Source organism: Mesocricetus auratus, unplaced genomic scaffold (genome assembly GCF_017639785.1).
Source record: "Mesocricetus auratus isolate SY011 unplaced genomic scaffold, BCM_Maur_2.0 Super-Scaffold_100008, whole genome shotgun sequence".
NCBI lineage: Eukaryota > Metazoa > Chordata > Mammalia > Rodentia > Cricetidae > Mesocricetus > Mesocricetus auratus.
This window is the reverse complement of record NW_024429192.1, coordinates 86,823,623-86,846,294: the sequence shown is the minus strand read 5'-3', so window position 1 is coordinate 86,846,294 and position 22,672 is coordinate 86,823,623. Positions and strand designations below refer to the sequence as shown.

The 22,672-nt window shown below is 48.0% G+C and overlaps 1 protein-coding gene across 7 annotated transcripts in view; it reads right to left on the bottom strand.

Moving 5' to 3' along the window:
• Positions 1-22,672, bottom strand: part of LOC101822514 (WD repeat-containing protein on Y chromosome-like) — a 115,777-nt gene that overhangs the window by 61,867 nt on the left and 31,238 nt on the right. For all 7 annotated transcript variants that reach the window (XM_040751410.1, XM_040751407.1, XM_040751406.1 and 4 more), the window contains 2 exons: positions 14,426-14,471; positions 5,949-5,995 (listed from right to left, as the gene is read on the bottom strand). In XM_040751410.1, the coding sequence (XP_040607344.1) occupies positions 5,949-5,995; positions 14,426-14,471 (93 nt within the window). The remainder of the gene's footprint in view (positions 1-5,948; positions 5,996-14,425; positions 14,472-22,672) is intronic.

Here is a 22,672-nt window from a genome sequence, read left to right as displayed (position 1 = left end):
AGGTTGAACGAGGACAGTGGTCCCTGGGAGGTGGCCATAGTTTAGTGCTGTTACAGGAGATAAGACAGTCAGAACGTAGTGGCCAGTGACTGGGCATGAGATATGCAAATAAGGATGACTCTTCTTACATAAAACAATAAAAAACACTGCTGTGCTTTGAAATACAGCATTCTGCCCACAGGTAGTGTTCTGAACGCTTGGTCCTAGCTGGTGCCACGATTGTGAAGGCCATGGAAACTCTGGATGCTGAACACGCCCCGAGGAAGTGCATCACTTCGAGGAGGACTCTTGGGGACATATTATCCTGGTTCCTTGCTGTCACACTGATGGCTGACTGTCAGGAAGTGAGGATATCTCTCACCACATGCTGCCACCATGATGCTCTTGCCCAAGAGATGCTCCAGCATGGGCTGAACCCTCTGAAACAGGAGCGGCCACAAGATGGCCTTCCCTTTGTCATTCTGTCAGGTACGCTGGTTGCGTGACACATAACTCAAAGAAGACTCCATCTAAGGCAAATGCCACATTTATTCATGTTCTATTTTTTCCACTGACATCTGGAGAGTATGCATTCTATTCCAGCACATTCCCAGAAGCCTTCTGATGTCCCCTAAAGCCTGGGTAACCTTGGCTAGCCCACTGCAGATGGGAACAGATACCCAGCAAACTGAACCTGAGGGGAACACTGGATTTGTAAGTAGTCCCATGAATCCTGCTTCTCTCCAGCCTTTCTCATGATAAGCCACACCTACTTGCCAGAATCCCCTCCGTTCTTGTTCTCATGGCTCCCAGATGGTTCCCAGCTGCCCAGGGATATTTCTTGCATCCCAACCCTTTTGTTGGGCGCTCACTTTTCTTTTTGATCTCTTACGTCTGTCCCCTCCTCCCTCTGCCATCCACTAAGCTCTGTTTGAGAGACCTATTTTCAAAGAACATCTTAAAGATTTCTTTTTGAGGCATTGCCTCTGTTTTGGTTTGGTTTGGTGTTTCCCTGTAATTTTTAGATTGTAGAGCTAGCTGGCTGCAGAGCTATACAGAGTCCCCAGTCCTACTAGTCAGCAGATGGACAGCTGTCTCTCAGGGCAGGCTGGGCACCCCTACCTCATAGGGTTCAGAATGGACTATTTCCTGAAACAGCTTTCTCTGCTCCTTTTTCTCCAAAATCGTGACAAAAGAGATGACTATCTGCCTGCCAGGGTGGTGGGACACTGTGTCTCCTGAGGTCACCTGGATGCTTTTCTGTCCCATTCCTCTATGTGCTGGAGTATTGTACCATAACCTCCGTTGTTCATGACGAATGGATTGCATTGGTTTTCTAGATGCTAGCCGGAAGGCTGTTTGAGATGGCAGCTGCAGAAGGGAGCCTGTTGTCTGTGTCTGCATTTGAGCATCAATGTCAGGCCAGGGAGTGTCCTTCTGTGCCCGACTGGATTGGAAGGCAGTGTCTCTATGAAGTTCTGCTTGAGTTGGAGCCATTGTCATCGATGAGAGGGCTACTGTGATTCCTGCATCCTGTCTGTGCCTGAGTGTGCACACGAGACTGCACCACCCAAAGCTCTCAGCCTCCCTCCGTCTCTCTCATGAGGAGAATCAGTGTGAGTGACTGTGTGTATGCTCCTGTTTCCCGCACTTCTAGGTTTTGCGGGGGGTTCATTGTAATTATGGCATTGTTGTGAGGGTCAGGACTCCTTATGGGGTGTCTTGGAGAGGGGTGTCTGTTCTGGGGTCCATGCTTGTGGATGTGGGGGCGGGGACCAGAGCTGCATCTGGACATGTGACAAAGGGAATCTGTGGAGAATGTGTTAGAGTCGTCCCCCATGGCACTGGGGATATATTTTGAGGTTTTTCCTTTTGAGGGGTTAGGGATTGGGTGTATATGTTAAAGTCTCTGGGGTGGATGTCCATGGGTTATCTTGAGGGCTCTGTATGATATGTGGGGATCTTTGGGGGTTGACTATGGAACATCTGTGCTGTCTGGGTTCACAGTATTGGGTCCCTGGAGGCTCTGTGTGGAGGAGTCTGCCCCATAACTCTCTTTGGTCCCAGACTATTCTTTCTCTCTGGAGCTTCAAGCTACCAGCAAATGTCTTTGGTAAAATGAACTGCCTTTGACTTATTGCTTGATGCAAGTGGTAGCTCCCTCCCAGTGGCTATGAGGAGAGGTAGTGTTGACCGTGTGTGTGTGTGTGTGTGTGTGTGTGTGTGTGTGTGTGTGTGTGTGTGTGTGTAAAAAGTGCACTTGTGGTCATGCAGTGGTCACAGCCATCTTTAGGTCACCTACTGACTAACACCCTTCAGCCCACAAAGGCACATACTCCTCAGCTGCAGAGTTATTCTGGGGGAGATTGAAGAGGTAGTGTATCAAGTGCCCTCCCCCTCCCCTGCCAATCTGCCATGCTCTGTAAAGCGGGAACAAGGGACAGATTTGGACTTCTGTCCACTGTTTCCAGTGGGAGTCTGGAAACAAGGTGCTTCACAGAGAACACCAAACAGGAACACTTCCATCTGGAAGAATCCAAGATCTCCTCACCAAGAGGCCATTGTCTGACACCAGTATCTTCATTGACTCCATAGTCTATGCTCAGGAGGAACGGTCTGATCCCACCAGCGTGTCCAGGCTGCAGCTGGTATTTTCTCCCAGCCGCCCCTCCACCCCGTGAGGAAGCTGAACTGGGAAGCTCACCCTCTTATCCAAGCTCCCATATGGCACAGGCTCACAGAGCTGCCCTACTGTGGGTGATCCCTGTTCTGCCTTCTGCTTATTGATTATGCCAGGTTCTCTGAGATGGTTCCCAGGCAGCATAAGCAACATTCCAGAGGCCCCAGCTTTGAAAGCATGAGAATAAGGTCCTTGAGATCTGAGCTGGACAGCTGAGCAGCCCAGCCTGCCTTTCTACAGGCCTCATAGCCTCTGGCTAAGTCAACCAAGCATCAAACATGCTCAGAACAAACCAAACTGCATCTATACAGAATACATACAGACTCCTTTCTTGTCACTGCTCCCTAAACACCACAGCACGACAACCAACTACTTACATATCATTTACATTCCGTCAGGCATTATATACATCATTGGACAGTTTAAAGCACAGAGGAGTGCATATGTAGACTCCTTCAAATACTATGTGTCATTTTAAATAAGGGACTTGAGTACCTGCACATATTGGTATAGAATGTCCTGGAACCCAAAATACTGGGGGAAGGGGTTGCTTACCCTTAGGTCAGCTACCATAGAGCCAAAAGAGAGCTTGATTTGTGTCTATATAGTGATTTTTGGCAATCTTTTCTTTTTGTTTGAGAAGGGCATCTAGCTAACTTTGAAGCCAAGTTCATTCCTGACCATCTTCAGTTTCCAAGAAGCAACCCTGATGACCATACAACCCTCACAGTCAATTTGTTCCTCTCCAGAACAGGTACAGCTTTGCCATCCAAGTCCTGACCTCAGAATGTCCCGAGCCACCCCATTAGTTGAGCTGGCTTTCCTCCTGGATACACCTGAATTACCTCCCTCCAATCTCAATGGGCAGTAATGGACAGTAATGTTTTCTAGGTAATCATCCAGGACTTGGAGGCAGGGGAGTCCCTACCAAGAACCACACCTTTGGATTCGTGTGCCATATCCTTTACTACTATAGCATGGGTGTAGAGTGTCCCCCACGGCTTAATGTGTTGACAGCTTTGTCCAACTAGTGGGAGGTGACAGAACCTTGAAGAGGTGAGGCCTAGAGGGAACAAGTTAAATCATTGGAGGTGTGCTCTTGCAGGGATATTGGGATCCTAGCCCCTCCTCTTCCTGTCCCCTTTGCTTGTAGGCCAACATGAGATGGCCTCTTCCACCACGTGCATCCACCATGAGTGCTGTGTCCCTATGAACTGAAAGAAACAGGGCAAAGTGATCTAGGGCTGAAATCTCCCAAACTGAGCAAAAAGAAACCTTTTCCTCTTTAAAGTTTTCTATCTTGGGCATGTTGTCATGGTGATAGAAAGTTGACGCACACAATCTCTTCCTTTGCAGCTGTGAATTGAGAGCCAGATAAAGGGCAGGTACTCTCCTTCCTGACAGCATATTTGATGGTTAAGAAAGGTGCTGGGTGTGACTCATGCCATGGTCACGGTAGAGCGAGAGCTATGAGCTGTGATCTTTCTGGAAGAGATGGCATTGGAACCCAGGGTTGCTGGAAAGAAGAATTCAGAACAGTGGGGTGGTAAGAAGTTGTGGAAAAGACGAACCTGTGACTGGCCTCTGCAATTCAGGCTGTGGCGGTTTCAGTGATAAATGTCCCCCTGGGCTCAGGTAGTTGAACTTTGCTTGGTCTCCAGTTGGTGGTGCTGTCCGGAGGGCGATGCAGCCTTGCTGGGGAAGCGCATCACTGGAGGTGGGCTTTAACCGTGCACAGTTTCACCCCACTTCAAGTTTGCTCTCTCTGTTTCCCGTTTACTGCTGTGCTTCCCCCCTGGCATTACAGACCTCATCCCTACCCCCAGACCTGTAAGCTGAAATAAACTCTTTCTTTCATAAGTTGTTTTAGGTCATGGTGCTTTACTGCAGCAACAGAAAGGTAACAAATCCATTAGACAGGAGTGGCATGCATCAGGTACAAGGGACTTGGAAAAATTCTGTATAACTCCTTTGTGTTTCCCCCATTTTGTTGTTTGGGTGTAGGCGAAAGCTGGGTTCCTGAGTCACCACATGGAGGCTGCCCACTTGAATAATTACTTGAATAATTTCTTGAAGAGCAAATAACTTTCTATTGTGAAATCCCACCGAACTTGCTGGACGCTTGTTACACAGTGTCTTAGTCCCTGTTCTGTTGCTGTGAAGAGACACCACGATCATGGCAACTCTTATAAAGGAAAACATTTAATTGGGGCTGGATTACAGTTCAGAGGGTTTGCCCATTATCATCATGGCAGGAAGCATGGTGGCACACAGGTAGACATGGTGATGGAGAGTTCTACATCCAGATCCACAGGCAGCAGGAAGAGAGGGACACTGGATCTGGCTTGAGCATTTGAAACCTTATGGACCAACCCCAGTGACACACTTCCTCCAACAAGACCACACCTTCTAATCTTTGTCAAGTAACACCATCTTCTAATGACCAAGTATTCAAAGCTATGAGCCTATGAAGCCCATTCCTATTCAAACCACCACATAGAGTATGCTTACCATGAGTTACACAGCTAATTATCTGATCCTGTGGCTATTTTGTGCTTACCTTGATCTTTTGTATTACTGATTTTATTATCATTCGCTTTGTTATACTGAGAACTTTTCTTGAATGAATGAATGAATGGATTCAACTTCAAAGGTACTTGCTGGTATTGTAGGCATGACAGGACATGAGGCCAAAGCTGAGAAATATTGCATCATGGAGTAGGAATGTGAAGTGGAATCTGAGTCTCAGGGACTTAGAAAAGAGAAGCAAACGCAAAACCTCAGGCTGTCTCCCTTCCTTCCCCTCTCTCACTGTGAGTGTGCTTGTGCTTGTGTGTGTGTGTGTGTGTACATGTGTGTGTGCATGCACACACACAGGCTCATATATACACATGCGTATGGAGTCAGAGGTTGACATTAGGTATCTCCATTTGCTCCTCACCTTGTTTAGAGACAGGATTTCTCACTGAACCCAGGGTTCACCCATTAAGTTAGACTGGCCAGCCAGCCTACTGTAAGGGATTCTCCTGTCTCCTCCATTCCAACCCCGCTGCTGCTGGGGTTACTGGTGCTCCGCTCCCAGCTTTTATACGAGTGCTGGGGATGTGAACTCGGGTCCTCACGTTTGGACAATAAGCACTTTACAGACTGGGCTGTATCCCCAAGCCCCTCAGCCATCGTGAGAACGTTGGGTTGACTCTTTTACCCTATTGCAACGTGTATATGAAATATTAACTTTTTACTTTAAAAGCATATGGTTCTGCAATTGCATTTAAACTTCAATATTTACCTTAATAGTTCACCTGCAGATGTCAAAACCATAATGTTCACACATCCCTGCAATCAATTGAAAAAGAAAAGAAACATGAGTTAAAGCGCAACAAATCCCACTTGTTCCCCATATGCTAAAAACGTGTATTTTCTCATCAGAAACAGCAAACAGCATTTCTCCAGGTGGAATGAATAGGTGACTTTTCAGATGGCCCTGCCCCTCCCCAGGCAGGTGGAACGTCACATACAGAGACCCTGGAGCTTCCATAACCTTGAGTGGGACATGAGCTCAGCCAGACTGCACTTGTCCAAGTGTCAGGCCTCAGAGTCACAGGGGACTGCCCTGTGGCACATAGGGGACTTTGAGCATGCCAGCACAAAGCTCACAGTGGGCTGTATTTGGGATTGCACTACATGGTGGAAAACACTGGCTTAATAGCATGATGCATATAAGAATGGTGTAACTTTATTTTAATTAAAGAAAAGAAAACAACAAAAACCTTTGCTGTATATTGCTGGGGGTGGGGTGGCTAGCGTTTTCCAGTATCCATGTGACAGGAAGACTCATCCTGGAATGGCATCACACATTTTAGCATAATCAATTCTCACATTAGTCCTATAGGTTTTACATACATGGTGGGGCACACATGCAATCTCAGAACTCAGGAGGCTGACAAATTCAAGGGCAGACTGGACTTTGTATTGAGACATTGTCTCAAAGAACCAATAATGATGATGACGTCATATGACTGACAATGTTATGATTCCTGTTTTTTTTTTTTAAAGACAGGGAGAGTGAGGTTGAATGACTTACATGAGTCAATGAAGGTGGTTATTTGCAGAGTGGGGCCACTTTTGGGGTCTTTGAGTTCAGACAAATGAACCCAACAAGCCAGAAATTTGGCTGGGTTCAGAGCCCTTTGGCTTCATAGTGGTCGGTGTCATTTTATTGGTAAACCACCTACTCTGGGTGTGTAGACTCCTAGTCTTCCAGGCTTTGTAAGTCCTAAGTATGACATACACTACAAAGTCTGTGCCAGTGATGTCTTATGTAAGACTATTCCAGTGGACAATCTATCAATGGGAATATCATCAGTGCTAGCGGGGCTGTCACCTTTTCGTGGCATTACACTGGCATGGAGGAACTCATTCCATTTTAAGAAATCCTCACTGCCCCACCTCTCCTAACCAACACCAAAGCATTATTTTCTTAATGTACACCCCTCCCTTGGCCAGCTGGCTTCTCTCCCTGCCCCTCCCCTGCCACCCAGGACAGCTCTACTTCTCATACATGTGAATGTCACTTCTCACCTCAGCACCTCTTGGCCCTTGGCTTCTGCAAGGGCCTCACTTATCTTAGCTCCTGTCTTATGTTGCAGTTTGGGTCTTGGGCGTTTGCAGATCTCTCCCAACGCCTCAAGTCCTTGCAGGCTTTTGTTTACGCTGCCAAGACACTGTCTTCCTTAAACCAATGATGCTCACATATGTGCGGGTCCCATGAGCCCTTGGGACTCCTCACTGGACCCTTGCACTTGCCCTTCAATCTTTGACAGTCACTTGTAAACCAAACCTATGGCCCAACTGCAGCGAGCCAGAAAGCGCCATGGCTTCACCTGCTTCCAAGCACTTGCCATCCTCTTGGTGTCCTAGGGACCCATGTTTGGAGCAAGCTAAGCTAGAATGGTGGGGGAAAGCAACCAGCTTTGTTCCATAAGGCTAGATTCTTTTTCCTTTCCCTCCTTCCACCTGCCTGGTGCGCATGTGGGCATTAGGTCTTTCTGTTTTGGAAGGGAATTCAAGCTTTAGCTCCCCCACCCTTCATCCCCTGGCTCCTGCCACTGAACTCATCCATCTGACCTGGGCTTATGTCTGGCCTTGGACCCCATCTTCCAGCCTTGATCTTCTCCGGTGACCTAGCCTGTTCACATATACTAGCCCACAGACAGCTCTCACTCTGTTCCTCTCCTGTGAGAAACCAAGATGGCAGCCTGTTCCCTGTTAGATTATGTTGAGGCCCTTTAAAGACCTTGGCCTTCAAGCCCCCATCAATAGAGCCCCTCATTCATCCACTTCCTTCCAGTCCACCGGGCTGTCCACTACCTTTCCTGCCCACCATCTCCGTGTCTTGTTTACAGGGTGCTCTTCACTGGCTATGCTCTCCCTACTTGGAGCTAGTACTTCTTGTAGTGTGGAGCTGGTTCATGAAAGTCTCCTCCCTTGCCCCAGTCCAAAGACTGTTTCCTGCCATCAACACAGAGATCGCTATCTACCGCCTGCCATTAGTAGGATTGCTTACTCTATGTAAGCCCTGATTTGCTACTTTAAAAAATAATTCAATGGCCTGGTATTGGTGGCACACTCCTTTAATCCCAGCACTCGGGAGGCAGAAGCAGGTGGATCTCTGTGAGTTCAAGGCCAGCCTGGTCTACAGAGTGAGTTCCAGGACAGCCTCCAAAACAATACAGAGAAACCTTGTCTTGAAAAACAAAACAAAACAGAAACTCAAAGAGGTAAATGCCCATTTCCTTTTGATATGAGGAGACTAAATCTCAGACAGAAACCTTGACCCAAATCTCATCAGCACCAGACACTAAAGTCTGTGTCTTTAGTAGTCACTAAATAGGAAACGTTTGTATTTGTTTGCTTCTGAAAGGCTTTGATTGTAGAACACATTTATTGCACTATTTTTACCCCCCCACTCATGGGCCTAGTTAAGCCTTGAGCACATAATATGTCTTGGGCACACAGGCTCACAGATTTGAGCTCCTGGCTTCCAGACTTAATAATAACATGACCTCAGATGAGCAATTTATGGAAGCAACAGTCACTGAGATCATTGGTCCTGGTAAATGACAGTTGGTAATCCATATCAGGACAAAGTGACCAGCAACCTTCTGGTAAGAAGCGGGCTCAGCTCCATGGACTCCTTCCTTTTCTTTCCTCTTTTGGAAAAAGAAAACCCGGGTTGGACCCTTGAGAACTCATTGCTATTCTGAAGTAATGTTGCTTCCAGATCTTCTTCAAACCACCCTAGGGGCCTTGTGACATTACCTGCTAATGATTCTAACTGATCTTCCCAAACAGAGAGGCACCAGCTGTCAACCAGCAGCCTTCCCTCTGCAGAGAGCTGAGGTCCCCTCCACTGTGGAGCCAGCACCACCACCACCCCTCACCCCCCCAGCGGCCCCCCCCATCTCCCGCCTCACCAGGTCCCAGGATGCATTTCTGCAGGGTAATATTTACAGTGCTGGATGGCTGGGCCCTGTGGAGTTTAATGGGATCTTTAATAAAGGCAGGCTTCATTAAGACAGAGAGTGTGGGCGATGCGCCCTTGCTTTGGAGGAGAGGACAATCCAGCACAAGACAAATGCTCTCCCTTGGCTTGGAAATCATGCAGGTCAAGTGCCTTGTCATGCGTTAAGGGCCCTTTAAGTTGCTAGGCAGATGAAGAGGAGCGACGCAGATAAACCAAGGCGGAGGAATTATGCGATCCATCCCGGTAGCATAAATACTGCGACACAGAGCCGCCTTTAAACAAAGTGATTTGCTAAATGAGTGGCTGGCGATTTTCCAGATGGCCAGCGTGACACAGGCTTGGATGAATCCTCTCTTCAACCATGCATTTGTGGGCACTGAGACATGAAAGGCCAGGTGACAGCCACTGTAGTGGCTGCTGCGGCTTTGAAGACCTTACATAAAACCCTCCTGGTGTGGCCTGTGAGGCAGCAGTGGGAGCCCTGGCATGGTGCTTGGGATGCCACCACCAGGACAGCAGCTTCTTAGCCGGATGGTAGCCAGCTCAGAACAGGGTTTCTCTGTGTCTGCCGTGTCGCGTCATACACACCACCAGGTCTCTGGGATTCTTAGTACCAGAGGAAGCTGTAGTAGAGGCTGGGAAGCAGACACACCAGTGTGTCCTATGCCATCACTTTAAATATGAGTTATTTTAAATGATTTAAAAAATCGCTTACCTAGGTTTTGTCATCACCCTCCTCCCCCCAGTTCCGGGGACTGAACACAAGACCTTGAACATGCTAGGTAAGTGCTCTAGTATTGAGGTGCACCCCAGGCCTTCTAGGTCAGTTTGGAAATAGCCCAGACAGACAGAAACATTCATCTTAATTTTAATGTAGATTTAATACAAGATTTAAAGAAAATCTTAATTTTCAAACACAGCCTCTCTCTGCCATTCTTTCCTCCCACTAAATTTTATCTTAGCTTGAGGTCTATGCTAATGATGGTAATTATTCAGCCCTGGGACCTTAGGGTCTATGGAACACATTGACTCATTGAAATCAGGTCATCTGGAGACAGCAAAGGGGCATTGGCCCCACCATAATATAATGGGCAGCAATGGGGACAAAAACAAAACAAAACAAAACAAACAAACAAAAAACCAAGCAAACCCTTCCTAACTGGTTTCACCCCTCACATGTTTGATTTGCACTGATGGAGTCCTTCAGCAGCCCCTGGAATTTCTGTTTAGTGGCTGGGCAGTTCAACCCCGCACCATGACAGAACCCACTGGCCAGACAGCAGCCTTCCCCTGCGCACTGAGCCTCAGCGTTAGTTCATTTCTGACTCAAGAGGAAAAGTTTAACATGATGAGTCATCGTAGAAGCTTCGGCGGCATGCTGAGGAAAACTACGGTTTGCTGAGGAGGAAACCCGAAGTACTCCGTGGACCGAGGCTTCAGATCTTCACGGTGGAAAAGTTTGTTGATTGAATTCTGTTTCCTGTGTACAGGAATGCTTCCTCACCGACGGTAACTTCTCTTAGAAGTTTTCCTATCGTGGGGCTACCTGGCCCGCAGTCAGCCCAATGTGAACAAAGGCGTGGAACAGAGCTGTTGGGGAGGGGACAGCATGATGATCCCCTGACAGTGTCACCTAGATGTCATGGTCCGAGGTCCTATCACCCGACCGTGCACAGTCTCCTTAGACACCATGCTTTTCCTGACTGTTCTGTGGCCGGGTTCCTCAGCAAGGTCACAAATTCCGCAACACTAACCGAGGGACAATGTTTGCGAAGCACCCTCGCGGAAGTACCGCCGTTGGTTTAGGGCTGGTGAGCTGGCTCGTCATGCAAAGGCGCTTGCCATGAGCCAGACGACCTGAATTTTGATCCCTGTGCCCCATATGGTGGAAGGAGAGACCTGGCCTCTGCCAATTGTCCTCTCCCTCCTCATGTTCACACACACACACACACACACACACTCACACACACACTCAGGATTAGTAAAAATGTAATAAGAAGAAGTAGATTTTAGAACTGGAGAGAATGGCTCATTGATTAAGGGGGCAACAATGGGGACAAAACAAACAAACAAACAAAAAAAACCCAAAAAACAAAAAACCAGCCGGGCAGTGGTGGCGCACGCCTTTAATCCCAGCACTCGGGAGGCAGAGGCAGGTGGATCTCTGTGAGTTCGAGGCCGGGCTGGACCTACAGCCTCCAAAACAATACAGAGAAACCCTGTCTCGTAAAAACCAAAAAACAACAACAAAACAACAACAACAACAAAAAACAACCAAAACCCTACCTGACTGGTTTCACACCCATGCAAGTTTGATTTGGCTTGATGGAGTCCTTCAGCATATTGTCTCGTCCAAAGGCTCCAAGTTCAGTTCCCAGCACCCATACTGGGCAGCTCACAACCACCTGTAACTCCAACTCCCGGGGGAATCTGACGCCCTCTTCTGGCGTCTGCGGATACCGGCACTCACGTGTCCATGCTTACACGCAGACACACATAATTAAAAACAGCAAGTTAAGTCTTTAAAGAATATGTAGATCCCTTGTGAAGCCTCCTGGGACACAGTGGAGCACTGCTGGAAAGCCATCTTTCAGGGCGTCACGAGGCTTGGTGCAGACGTCTCAAGGACAGTCACTCATGGAGCAGCCTCCACCAGCACAGCCATAAACAAGGTCACCCGTCACGAAAGTGGCTTCCCTTATGCTAAGTATGGCTGGGTCCCTGGTGCCATGGATACAGGGCGATAAAGAACTATGCAAATTGTGAAGCCTCTGAAATCTGCCAGGGCAGGGTCAGGAGACAGATTAGACGACAAAGCAAGCACAGTTAGTGCCTCTGTCCTACAAATAATCTTGTTTCTCTTTCACATAACCCCGAAGCTTAGAGAAATGCCAACCTGAGATATTTAGCACTACATTCATTTTAATCCCTTTCCTAGACTAAGGAGAGAAAAAATTTTTTTTGAAATGATCACCAAAAGAAGTCTTAATATGGTTTAAAAATGCCACGACTTTTTAACATTCAAATACAGCTCCACAAAGTCACCGTGACTGACATTTCATTCCATCTCTGAGCTGTTAATTAAGAAGCGCAGATATGAGCAGCAGAGATGAAATCAACAGGAACTGCAAGCCATTCTTAAAATAAAACGCCACTCTGATTTGCTTAGATCCTAAACCAACACACACTGGGTGCCTAGCATGTCATTCCCACAGAGGCCACTAGGGGGCAGTGGATGATTGTGTCTCAAGCAGCAGGGTGTTTGAGCCGGCTACTATATGCACCTGAAGTGTGGCAGGCGCTTCACACAATGATCAGAGCTGCAGTGGTGACAGGTAGGGAGCAACCAGTCATCGCTCCCAGTGTGTCTGTCAGAAGGATAAGGTGAAATGGGTCATTTGCATTTTCAGCAATGAACTTGCATTCTAACGAGCAGCCAGATGCCTGGACCTGTCCTGGCTTTCGTTTTCGGCTTGTGCAGGAAAGCAGTAACCAGGCCTGACCATACCCAGGAAAGCATCCAAGAAGAGGCAGAGGCAGGGAACTCCATTTAGAGGAGCTGGCCGCCGCTGGACACCATGGACACAGAGAGGCTTCCCTCTGCCACCAAGTCTCTGCCAGCTTCCATTTGGGGAATTCCAGCCTGGAGGCTGTGTGACACAAATTCAAGACACCATTCCTGTACGAGCCTGTAGTGAACGGTACCCCCTAGAGTGGGGCAACGCATTGCTTGTCCCCTCTTCCAGCATGTGGACTTGGGTTGTGGATCTCTATAGGATTAAATGGCCCCTTCTGTGCTCTCTCCTATGAAAAACCACCCATTTCAAGAAGCAGAGAGGGACAGCGTCGGAGGGAGACTGAGAAGGGAAGCCAGGCACAATTCTATGCCTGCTCCATTCCCTCCTGTCCTGTCTAAATTGGGAAGAGTTTAGAACACCCTGGCATCCAGTCCGGCTTCTGTCTGCATCACTCAGTCTCCTCTGTTGAAGGGATCTGCATTTAAGCCTTATGCAGGTGAAGGATTTCTCCATCTTGGGTGGGCGAAGCCCCTCCCCCTTTCCCAATCATTCCAGGGATTTCACCTGGGGTCTTCTTTTCCTAGCCCATGTCTTCCACATCTGTTCCCTGGAGACATTTTTTGTTTGTTTGTTTCTTTGGCGGTCCTTAGAGCCCAGAGCCAAGGACATAGACGAGCCACCAAGCTCGGGAACGCAGAACCTTGGGCAAACTGTCAGCTTCTTTTTCTTTTTTGGTTTTTTGAGACAGGGTTTCTCTGTGTAACAGCTCTAGCTGTCCTGGAACTCACTCTGTACACCAGGCTGGTCTCAAACTCACAGAGACCGCCTGCCTCTGCCTCCCAAGTGCTGGGATTAAAGGCGTGCACAACCACTCGGCCAGTTTCTTCATTCTTATAAGTAGTCATGGTAACCGCTGCCTTTGTGGACCATAGTGACGTGAATAGATAGTACTAAAGGCATCAGGCTGGCTAGTGACCCTAACAGGTGTTTTAGTGAACCTGATTTGTATGTTAGTGAGCGCCACACACACTAGACAGTACCACATGTTTGTTACAGAGCAACACGTACAAGCTAGGGAGGACCATACATGTTAGCGAGCACCACTCACATGTTAGGGAGTACCACACATGCTAGTGAGCACCACTCACATGTTAGGGAGTACCACACATGCTAGTGAGCACCACTCACATGTTAGGGAGTACTTCACATGTTAGGGAGCACCACTCACATGTTAGGGAGTACCTCACATGTTAGGGAGTACCTCACATGTTAGTGAGCACCACTAACATGTTAGGGAGTACCACTAACATGTTAGGGAGTACCTCACATGTTAGGGAGTACCACACATGTTTGAACACCACTCACATGTTAGGGAGTACCACACATGCTAGTGAGCACCACTCACATGTTAGGGAGTACCTCACATGTTAGTGAGCACCTCACATGTTAGGGAGTACCACACATGTTTGAACACCACTCACATGTTAGGGAGTACCACACATGCTAGTGAGCACCACTCACATGTTAGGGAGTACCACACGTTAGTGAGCACCACTTGTATTTTCTCTGAATGGTCTTGTGTGTTTCCTTTTCTATTTTCCTTCCCATGCTCTGAGCACAGTCTCCGAGCACAGATGTCCCCGAGGGAATACCCCACCTCCCCCTTGGACAGAACAGTAAACACCGTTCTGGTTCTTGCCTTAGTGGCATCCCCATACCTACCTGGTCATCGCCATAGAGGATCAGGCACTTGTCATGCTCCATGGAGCTAAAGCAAAGACAGAAATACAAAACATCATCTTCAGACAGGACATGGAGAACAGGAGCTGCCTGAGGCCTTCACATTAAGCCCTGTTTGTCACAGCCTTGGGGACACACTTGTTTGCCTGAACGAGAAGTGTTTTCTAGCTCTCGTTAATCATCTACGTCCACTGTGCAGATTCATGATTAAAATAAAAACAAACAAACAAAACCCCAGTGCGGTGTGGCAGCTGAGAGCCAGTAGGGAGACCCCTGGGCCAAGAGTTTGAGAATCGGTTATGTACCATCTTAGTGCCCTGGAAGGAGGTCTGAGGACTCCCCCAGCATGGCCACCCATCATCTTCCAGTCAGAAGAAGAGTGGAAAAGGAAGGAAAAAACCCCCATTTGAGTGGCTGTCTGAATTTGGATGCCATTGCTTGTTGGGGCAACTAGAGTTTGGGGGAGAAATTCTCCTAATGGGGCTGGCACAGGGGCAGATGTGACAGGCAGATGGGGCGAAAGCTTAGAAAGAGGAGAGAGCAGGAGCCTTGTGGGAAGACGCTGAGTAGCATAACAAGCTCGGGGCTGTGTACAGAACTCCCATGATGCTTGAAGTGCCTGGGTCCAAGGAAGCGACAGCACCAGCTGCATCCAGGAGTGGTCCCCGAGAGCGAGCAGTGCAAGCCTTGGTGGCCATGCTGTGGTCCCACTAAGTGGTCATGGATAATGCATCAGTGAATTTCAGCTTCTTTCAGTTCCAGGAGGGAGAGAGTAAATGAATGCATTTCTTTCTTGGGTCAGCATCAGAGAAGTGCCTGTCTTTGGCACACTTTAATTACAATCGTCCTCTAGATACTGCACAAACCTTACACTGAATGCTGTTTCTCTGTGTTTCTGGAAATCTGGGCAGTGCAAGGAGAAACATGATGCTTGTTTCTTAAGATTGTTGAGGGTGTTAAGAGCTATATTTCATTTATTGATGTTTATCTTCACGTGTATTTTTCACTTTTGTCTCTATTCATGAATGCATGTGTTAGAATCCTATTGTGTACTGTCTTACATGTTCATCGCTGTAAATATCTCTGATCCCTCTTTTGGACAATGGTGTGATTAATTAACAAAACCACAAATAACTACATTTTGCCTACCTATGCTCCAGCACCTGAAGTCTGTCATTGTAAACTCTGTTTCTCATATTTGCTTTATGGTCCTGTTCTTGCAAACATTTTTTTCTCACTCCACCAAGATGAAGAAATTCTCTTGACCAACCATGGAGCCATGGTGCACTCAGGAGAAGAAGCAGGAAGATCTCTGCGAGTTTGAGGCCAGTCTGGTCCAAGTACTCAGACCAGCCAGGGATACACACAGGGAAACCCTATGTCTACAGATCAAGTTACAGGAGAGCCAGAGAAATCCTGTCTCAAAACAACAACAACAAAACCACCAAAAAAAAAAAAAAACAAACAAAAAATTAATTCTTGTATATTTTCTTCTCAAATATAGCTTTAAAACTTTTAGATGGGGCTGGAGAGATGAGTCAGTGGTTAAGAGCACTGACTGTTCTTCCAGAGGACTGTAGTGACCAGTCCCCCATTTTAGCAGCCATGACAGGCTACCATGCGCTTGTATGACCTTGCCACTCCTGTCCTAGTCACTAGGAGGTCATAGCAAGGAGTCAATCAGAGGTTAGCTGGCAGGCTGTGCTTTACGGCTCTGGGTATACTTTACAGACAGTGCACAACAGTGATATGCAGAGCATAGCAACCGCCCTGGGAGGGCCTATGGGCCATAACAACCAGTTGACCAATCAACACAGGGTAGGCCATCCAAAGTTGGAATCACACCAATCCTGAGACTGCTGCATACCTCTAGACACTCCCCTTATGCTGCCCTTTAAGATCCCTGCCTCAAGGCTGCTGGTGTCTTTCTCCAGCCATTCGCCATGGTGGCAGGATGAAGGGCCCAAGCTAATGGGTTTAGCTCGTTAAGTAACTTCAAAAAACGACTTTTTGCTTTTGCATCGAAATGAGCCTCTAGGTGATTTTGGGGTTCAAGAATTTGGGCACAACAGGACCAGGGTTCAATTCCCAGTACCCACATGACAGCCCACAACTGCCTGTAACTCCAGTACCAGGGGATTTGATACCTTCACACCAATGCACATAAAATAAAGGTAATACATTATTTTTAAAAACCTTTTAGATCATTGTTTTACTTGCACCTTTTATTTTTTATTAGCATGCAAATAATAGGTTTTATTATTGAAATTTTTTCCAGAGGATTTGGTTTTGTTGTTTTTCTTTTTTCCTCCTTCTCCCTCATCCCCCTCCTTCCTGTCACCTTTCACCCCCCTTTGACCTTTGTGCCTCCATGTCACTTGTGCCTATATTTTCATACATAACACAGGGGCTAATCTCTCCCCTAGATAAAAAGTATCCAGTTTGCTTCTTTGTTGCTGTGATAAAACACTGACCAAAATCATTTTGGGTTTATTTCAGCCTACAGGTCACAGTCCACCACCCAGGGAAACTCGGAGGCAGGAGCTGATGCAGAGGCCATGGAGGGATGCTGCTTACTGGCTTGCTCCTCCTGCTAACACAGCCTGCCTTCCTGTGCTGCTCAGGACTGCCTGCCTGGGGGTGGCACCTCCCACAGCGAGCTGGGCCCTTCTACCCGCACTAGAAATCAGGAAAAGGCCCCTTAGACATGCTCACAGGGTATGCTGATAAAGGCGATTCCTCCAACGAGGTTCCCTCTCCCCAGGTTTGGGTCTAGGTTGTGTCAAGTTGACCCCGAAGCTGACGACGACAACAAACGGTGGTTATTCGCCATGCAGCTCGCCCACTAATTTGGGATCTGGATTTTACCACACGGTCTGTCTCGGGCCTTTGCTCTCCTTTGTTCCTACATCCTACTGCTCTCACTGGCTGTATTTACTGGTAGGGTCGGGCAGCTCTAATTGAGTCCTTTGTCATTATTCTTTTTCAACACGTTCTTGGCATCTCCACACACAAAAGTGTACTCTTCCAAATAAACTTTAAAATAAACAAGTTTGGCTCCAAAAATCATAACAGTCTCATAGAGGTTCTGATTGGATGTTGAATTAAGCTTTGACGTTTGAACATGTTGACAATATTGAATTTTCTATCGAGGACCATGAACCCTTCCTATATACGCAAGCTTGCTTGTCTGTCTGTCTGTCTGTCTGTGTCTGGTTATGTATTTATCTCTTTGGAAAGATCGTTGTTAAGGGGTTTTCTTGTTATGAATAAAGCACGTGGGGGACCTTGGCAGATTCCCTGGCGGGCCAGGGTGACAGAGGCTGAGGGACAAACATACCAGGCAGATAGAGCTTAGTGAAAAGTTTTATTAGAAAGAGAAACAAAGTAAAGAGACACAGAGACAGAGAGAGGACAGAAGAGAGAGAGAGACTGGAAAAGTCCTATCTACTTTAGGGGAACAGCAGGAAAGAGAGCATAAGTGGGCGGGGTCTGTCTTTTAAAGGGGGCTTTGCACCTGCATGCATAACCCTGGGCTGACCAGGGTACTGCCTGAGTGCATTCTGCCAGGTGACACAGGCAGGCCAATATAATGCCTGAGTCCTTAATTTCTTGCCAGTCCAGGCCTTTAGGCAGGGAGGAAGTGAGAAAGATTGGGAAGTGTTGAGTTTCTGGTGGCTGAGACCCTGTTGTGCTCACAGACAGAGAGCAGGCAGAGCTTCTAGCAAAGGTTCATTGGATCACGTGGGACTGTGACACGGTTAGCTAAGAGCGTTTGGATGCTTGAGTCAGCAGAAAGGGCAGAGTATCATTCACGTTTGTTAAGAAGGTTCTCTGCACGGGCTGGAGAGATGGTCCAGCAGCTAAGGACCCGGATTCAGTTCCCAGCACCCACATGAAGGTTCCCAGCCACCCATGACTCCAGTCCCAGGGGGACCTGGCTTCCTCTTTTGACCTCTGAGGGCACCAGGCACACACACAGTGCACATATATACACATGTAGGCAAATGCACTCAATACATAAAATAAAATAAGTAGATCTGGAAGAGAAGGAGGCAGGGAGGAGGGTAAGAGAAAGAAGAAGAGGAGGAGGAAGAGGAGGGGGAGGGGGAGAAGCTGGCTTTATGCTAAATTGCCAAGAGAGGTTTTTGTACCAGAGAATGGTTTTTCATTATATCTTATATTTCTACTGAAGACTTTAAATGGAATTCAGCCCTTGTATCCTGTCGTCCTGGTTAACTTTAGCTGTCAACTTGATACAGCCTAGCGTCACCTGTGAAGGGAGTCTCAGTTGAAGGGTTGCCCATAGCAGAACAGCCTGAGGGGATGTCTGTGAAGGGCCTTGGCTGTTGATGTACGTGGGAGGGCTCAGCCCACTGTAGGAGCAGGTGATCCTGGGTTGGACAAAAAAGCTAGCTAGACAAGGGTCTGCAAGCAAACCAGCAATGTTCCTCCATGGTCTCTGCCTCGAGTTCCTGCTGGAGTTCTGGCTCTCCTCAGTGACAGACTGTGACCTCTAAGCTGAAAGAAGCCCTTTCTCTCCTCTGGGTAGTTTTGGTTCTGGAATCTGTCACAGCAACAGAATGAAGCTGAAAATACCTGCCCGTATTTCTTGATTTTAGTATCAATTTTAAGCAATCCTTCTAGTCCATTGGTCTTTCATTTCCTTCATCTTTTGCCTCAAACGTAATTCAGCCACTGTCATTGCATTGACTTTGTCATTGGTGGTAACTGGGGCACTCTGATGCTGGGTGTGACACTGATGCTAGCTAGCACACTTCCGGGTCCCTGGCCCTTGTGGTACACCCCCTCTCTTCTGACCTGCCTTAAGCCCCACAGTTGAGCAAAGTCACTTCCATCCACACCCTCGGTTCCCTGGCTCCCTTCCCTTGTTTGTCTGCTTAGTCCTGTGCTTGGGGATGCGGATCTCAAAGTGAAGCTCGACTTGATTGCCTTTGTCGATATGCAAATGCGGCTGGAGACAAACCACAGAACTGACTGAGTGGTTTGACATCGAATTCATGGCCACAAACCACTAATGGGTTCTGAGTGCTCCAGGCAGTTGGGCCTCATCTTTCCTTCTCCAAGACTGTTTCAACTCCCCCTTCCTTTGCAAATCCCCATTACCTCACCCCCAGTGCCCACACTCAGACAGGAGCTGTCCTAGTTTGCCTCTCTCTTGCTCTGACCTGAAGAGAGGGGGTGACGAGAAGATGGTTTATTATGTCTTACAGGTGACAGTCAGTTATCAAGAGAAGCCAAGGGCAAGAACTCAGGCAGGAGCCTGGAGGCAGAACTGAAAGCAGAGGTTGTGAAGGACCGCAGCTTACAGGCTTGTTCCCTCTGGTGTGCTCAGCCTGCTTTCTCACAGCACAGGCCCACCTGCCTAGGGATGGTACCACCCACAGTAGGCTGGACCTTCACATCAATCATCAATCAAGAAAATGCCCCACGCCCACGCCCACAGACCAGTTTGATAGAGCCAGTCCTTCAACTGAGCTTCCCTCTTTCCCGGTGACAAAAGCTACCCAGTACAGGAACTTTCTAGGGCATGGAGAAACTTGCCCAAATGGATACTCTGTCAGTTCCTGCTGCAAAAGCACATGCAGTTGGCTGTATCTGGACCTACCATACCAGCTCAGCCTTCCCTCCTGCTCCCCAGATGAACCAGCCATGCTTCCCAAGAAGCCAGCCCTGATCCATGCCTTGGGTCCCTCCCCATCTTACCCAAGGTTTTAGCTCAGCATCTCTCTTTCTCTTCTCTTGTCCATTTTCCAGTTTTTACTGGACTCTTCCCTCTAGCACACAAGCAGACTCCAGTTTTCCCATTAGGGACAAGGAAAAAGGCCTTGTGACATTGCCATCCCTTCCCATCCCACAGACGCTGCTCCCCACCCCTGACCCCTACCCCAGTCAGCAGTGGTTTCCACTGCTGGCAGAGGTTCAGCCCTCTCCTTTCCAGCAGTCGCCCTTGGCCCTGACCTCTTGGGGCTCAGGTATCCAGGCTCAGCCTTCACTTGGTGCTTTTGGGTCACTGCTAAGAATAACTGTCAACCTCATGGCCAGGAAGTACAGCAGAACGGGGGCGGGGGAAAATGGAGCCCCAAACACAAGTCTCTACTTCCTTCCTTCTCCAGCGAGGCCCTCTCACCTCCCTTCAACACCTCCTATGAGTCAGTCACGGGTTCACCCACTGGGTGAGAGTCCTTATGATCTCACGGTCTCCGGAAACTCCCAGAGACACCTGCCAAGGTGAGCTTTACTAACTGACCAAGCATCTGTGGATCCAATCAATCTGCCAATCAAATTAACCACCGTGTCTTGCTTCCAATCAAGTGAGTGTGGCATTTAGCACAGGGCCTGGCATATTCTGGGAACTCTTCCAAATCCATCCACTCTTGATTCTAGACCTTTGGGGCATAATGGATTAGGACTTTCCTATCGTGACCCTTGTGCTTCAATTGTGGGGGAGGGGCATAGGGGCATATAATAAAAAAGTTGAGCCTAATATACACACGTCATGCGTAAAAGGTGCCTTGGAGGTAAATGAAGCAGGTGAGAGTCACCAGTGTTCTGGGTCCAGGGGTGGGAGAAGACCTCTCTGAGCAGAGCACACAGAGTGAGGAGAGCAAAGGGGGAGTGCCGGGGAGTACGGGTGTTTGTTAGAAGACCACAAGGAATGGTGTCCTTCAGTAAAGTGAGCTCGTGTTCAGGAGAACAAGGCCGAGTGGCATGGCAGGGGGCGCAAAGGAGGATTCCCCAGAGAAAGGAGCCCTCAAGATGGAGGGAAATTAGGCAAAGAAGAGTTACAAGAGAAGAGGACACAGAAGGCTGTAGTGCGCTGTGGGTGTACTGTGTGTGCAGTGTGTGTGCCCTGTGTGTGTACTGCGTGTGCAGTGTGTGTGTACTGCGTGTGCAGTATGTGTGTACTGTGTGTGCAGTGTGTGTGTACTGTATATGCAGTGTGGGTGTACTGTGTGTGCAGTGTGTGTGTATGTATATGCAGTGTGTGTACTGTGTGTGCAGTGTGTGTACTGTGTGTGCCCTGTGTGTATACTGTGTGTGCAGTGTGTGTATACTGTGTGTGCAGTGTGTGTGTACTGTGTGTGCCCTGTGTGTGTACTGTGTGTGCAGTGTGTGTGTACTGTGCATGCAGTGTGTGTGTGCTGTGTGTGCTCTGTGTGTGTGCAGTGTGTGCACCGTGTGCAGTGTGTATACTGTGTGTGCAGTGTGTGTGCCCTGTGTGTGTACTGTGTGTGCAGTGTGTGTGCCCTGTGTGTGTACTGTGTGTGCAATGTGTGTGTACTGTATATGCAGTGTGTGTGTACTGCGTGTGCAGTGTGTGTACTGTATATGCAGTGTGTGTGCACTGTGTGTGCAGTGTGTGCACTGTGTATGTACTGTGTGTGCAGTGTGTGTACTGTATATGCAGTGTGTGTGCACTGTGTGTGCAGTGTGTGCACTGTGTATGTACTGTGTGTGCAGTGTGTGTACTGTATATGCAGTGTGTATACTGTGTGTGCAGTGTGTGTGTATTGTATATGCAGTGTGTGTATACTGTGTGTGCAGTGTGTGTGTACTGTACATGCAGTGTGTGTGTACTGTGTGTGCAGTGTGTGTGTACTGTATATGCAGTGTGTATACTGTGTGTGCAGTGTGTGTGTATTGTATATGCAGTGTGTGTATACTGTGTGTGCAGTGTGTGTACTGTATATGCAGTATGTGTACTGTGTGTGCAGTGTGTGTGTACTGTATATGCAGTGTGTATATTGTGTGTGCAGTGTGTGTATACTGTGTGTGCAGTGTGTGTATACTGTGTGTGCAGTGTGTGTACTGTATATGCAGTGTGTGTGTACTGTGTGTGCAGTGTGTGTGTACTGTATATGCAGTGTGTATATTGTGTGTGCAGTGTGTGTGTATGTATATGCAGTGTGTGTATACTGTGTGTGCAGTGTGTGTACTGTATATGCAGTGTGTGTGTACTGCATGTGCAGTGTGTGTGTACTGTATATGCAGTGTGTGTATACTGTGTGTGCAGTGTGTGTGTACTGTATATGCAGTGTGTGTGTACTGTGTGTGCAGTGTGTGTGTACTGTGTATGTACTGTGGGTATGCTGTGTGTGTACTGTAGGTGTACTGTGGGTATACTGTGCAGAAGAAAGCAGAGAGCACCCAAAGAGGAGTGACTGTAGGCACTGGGATGTAAAACGATGTTTTCAATGTGAAATG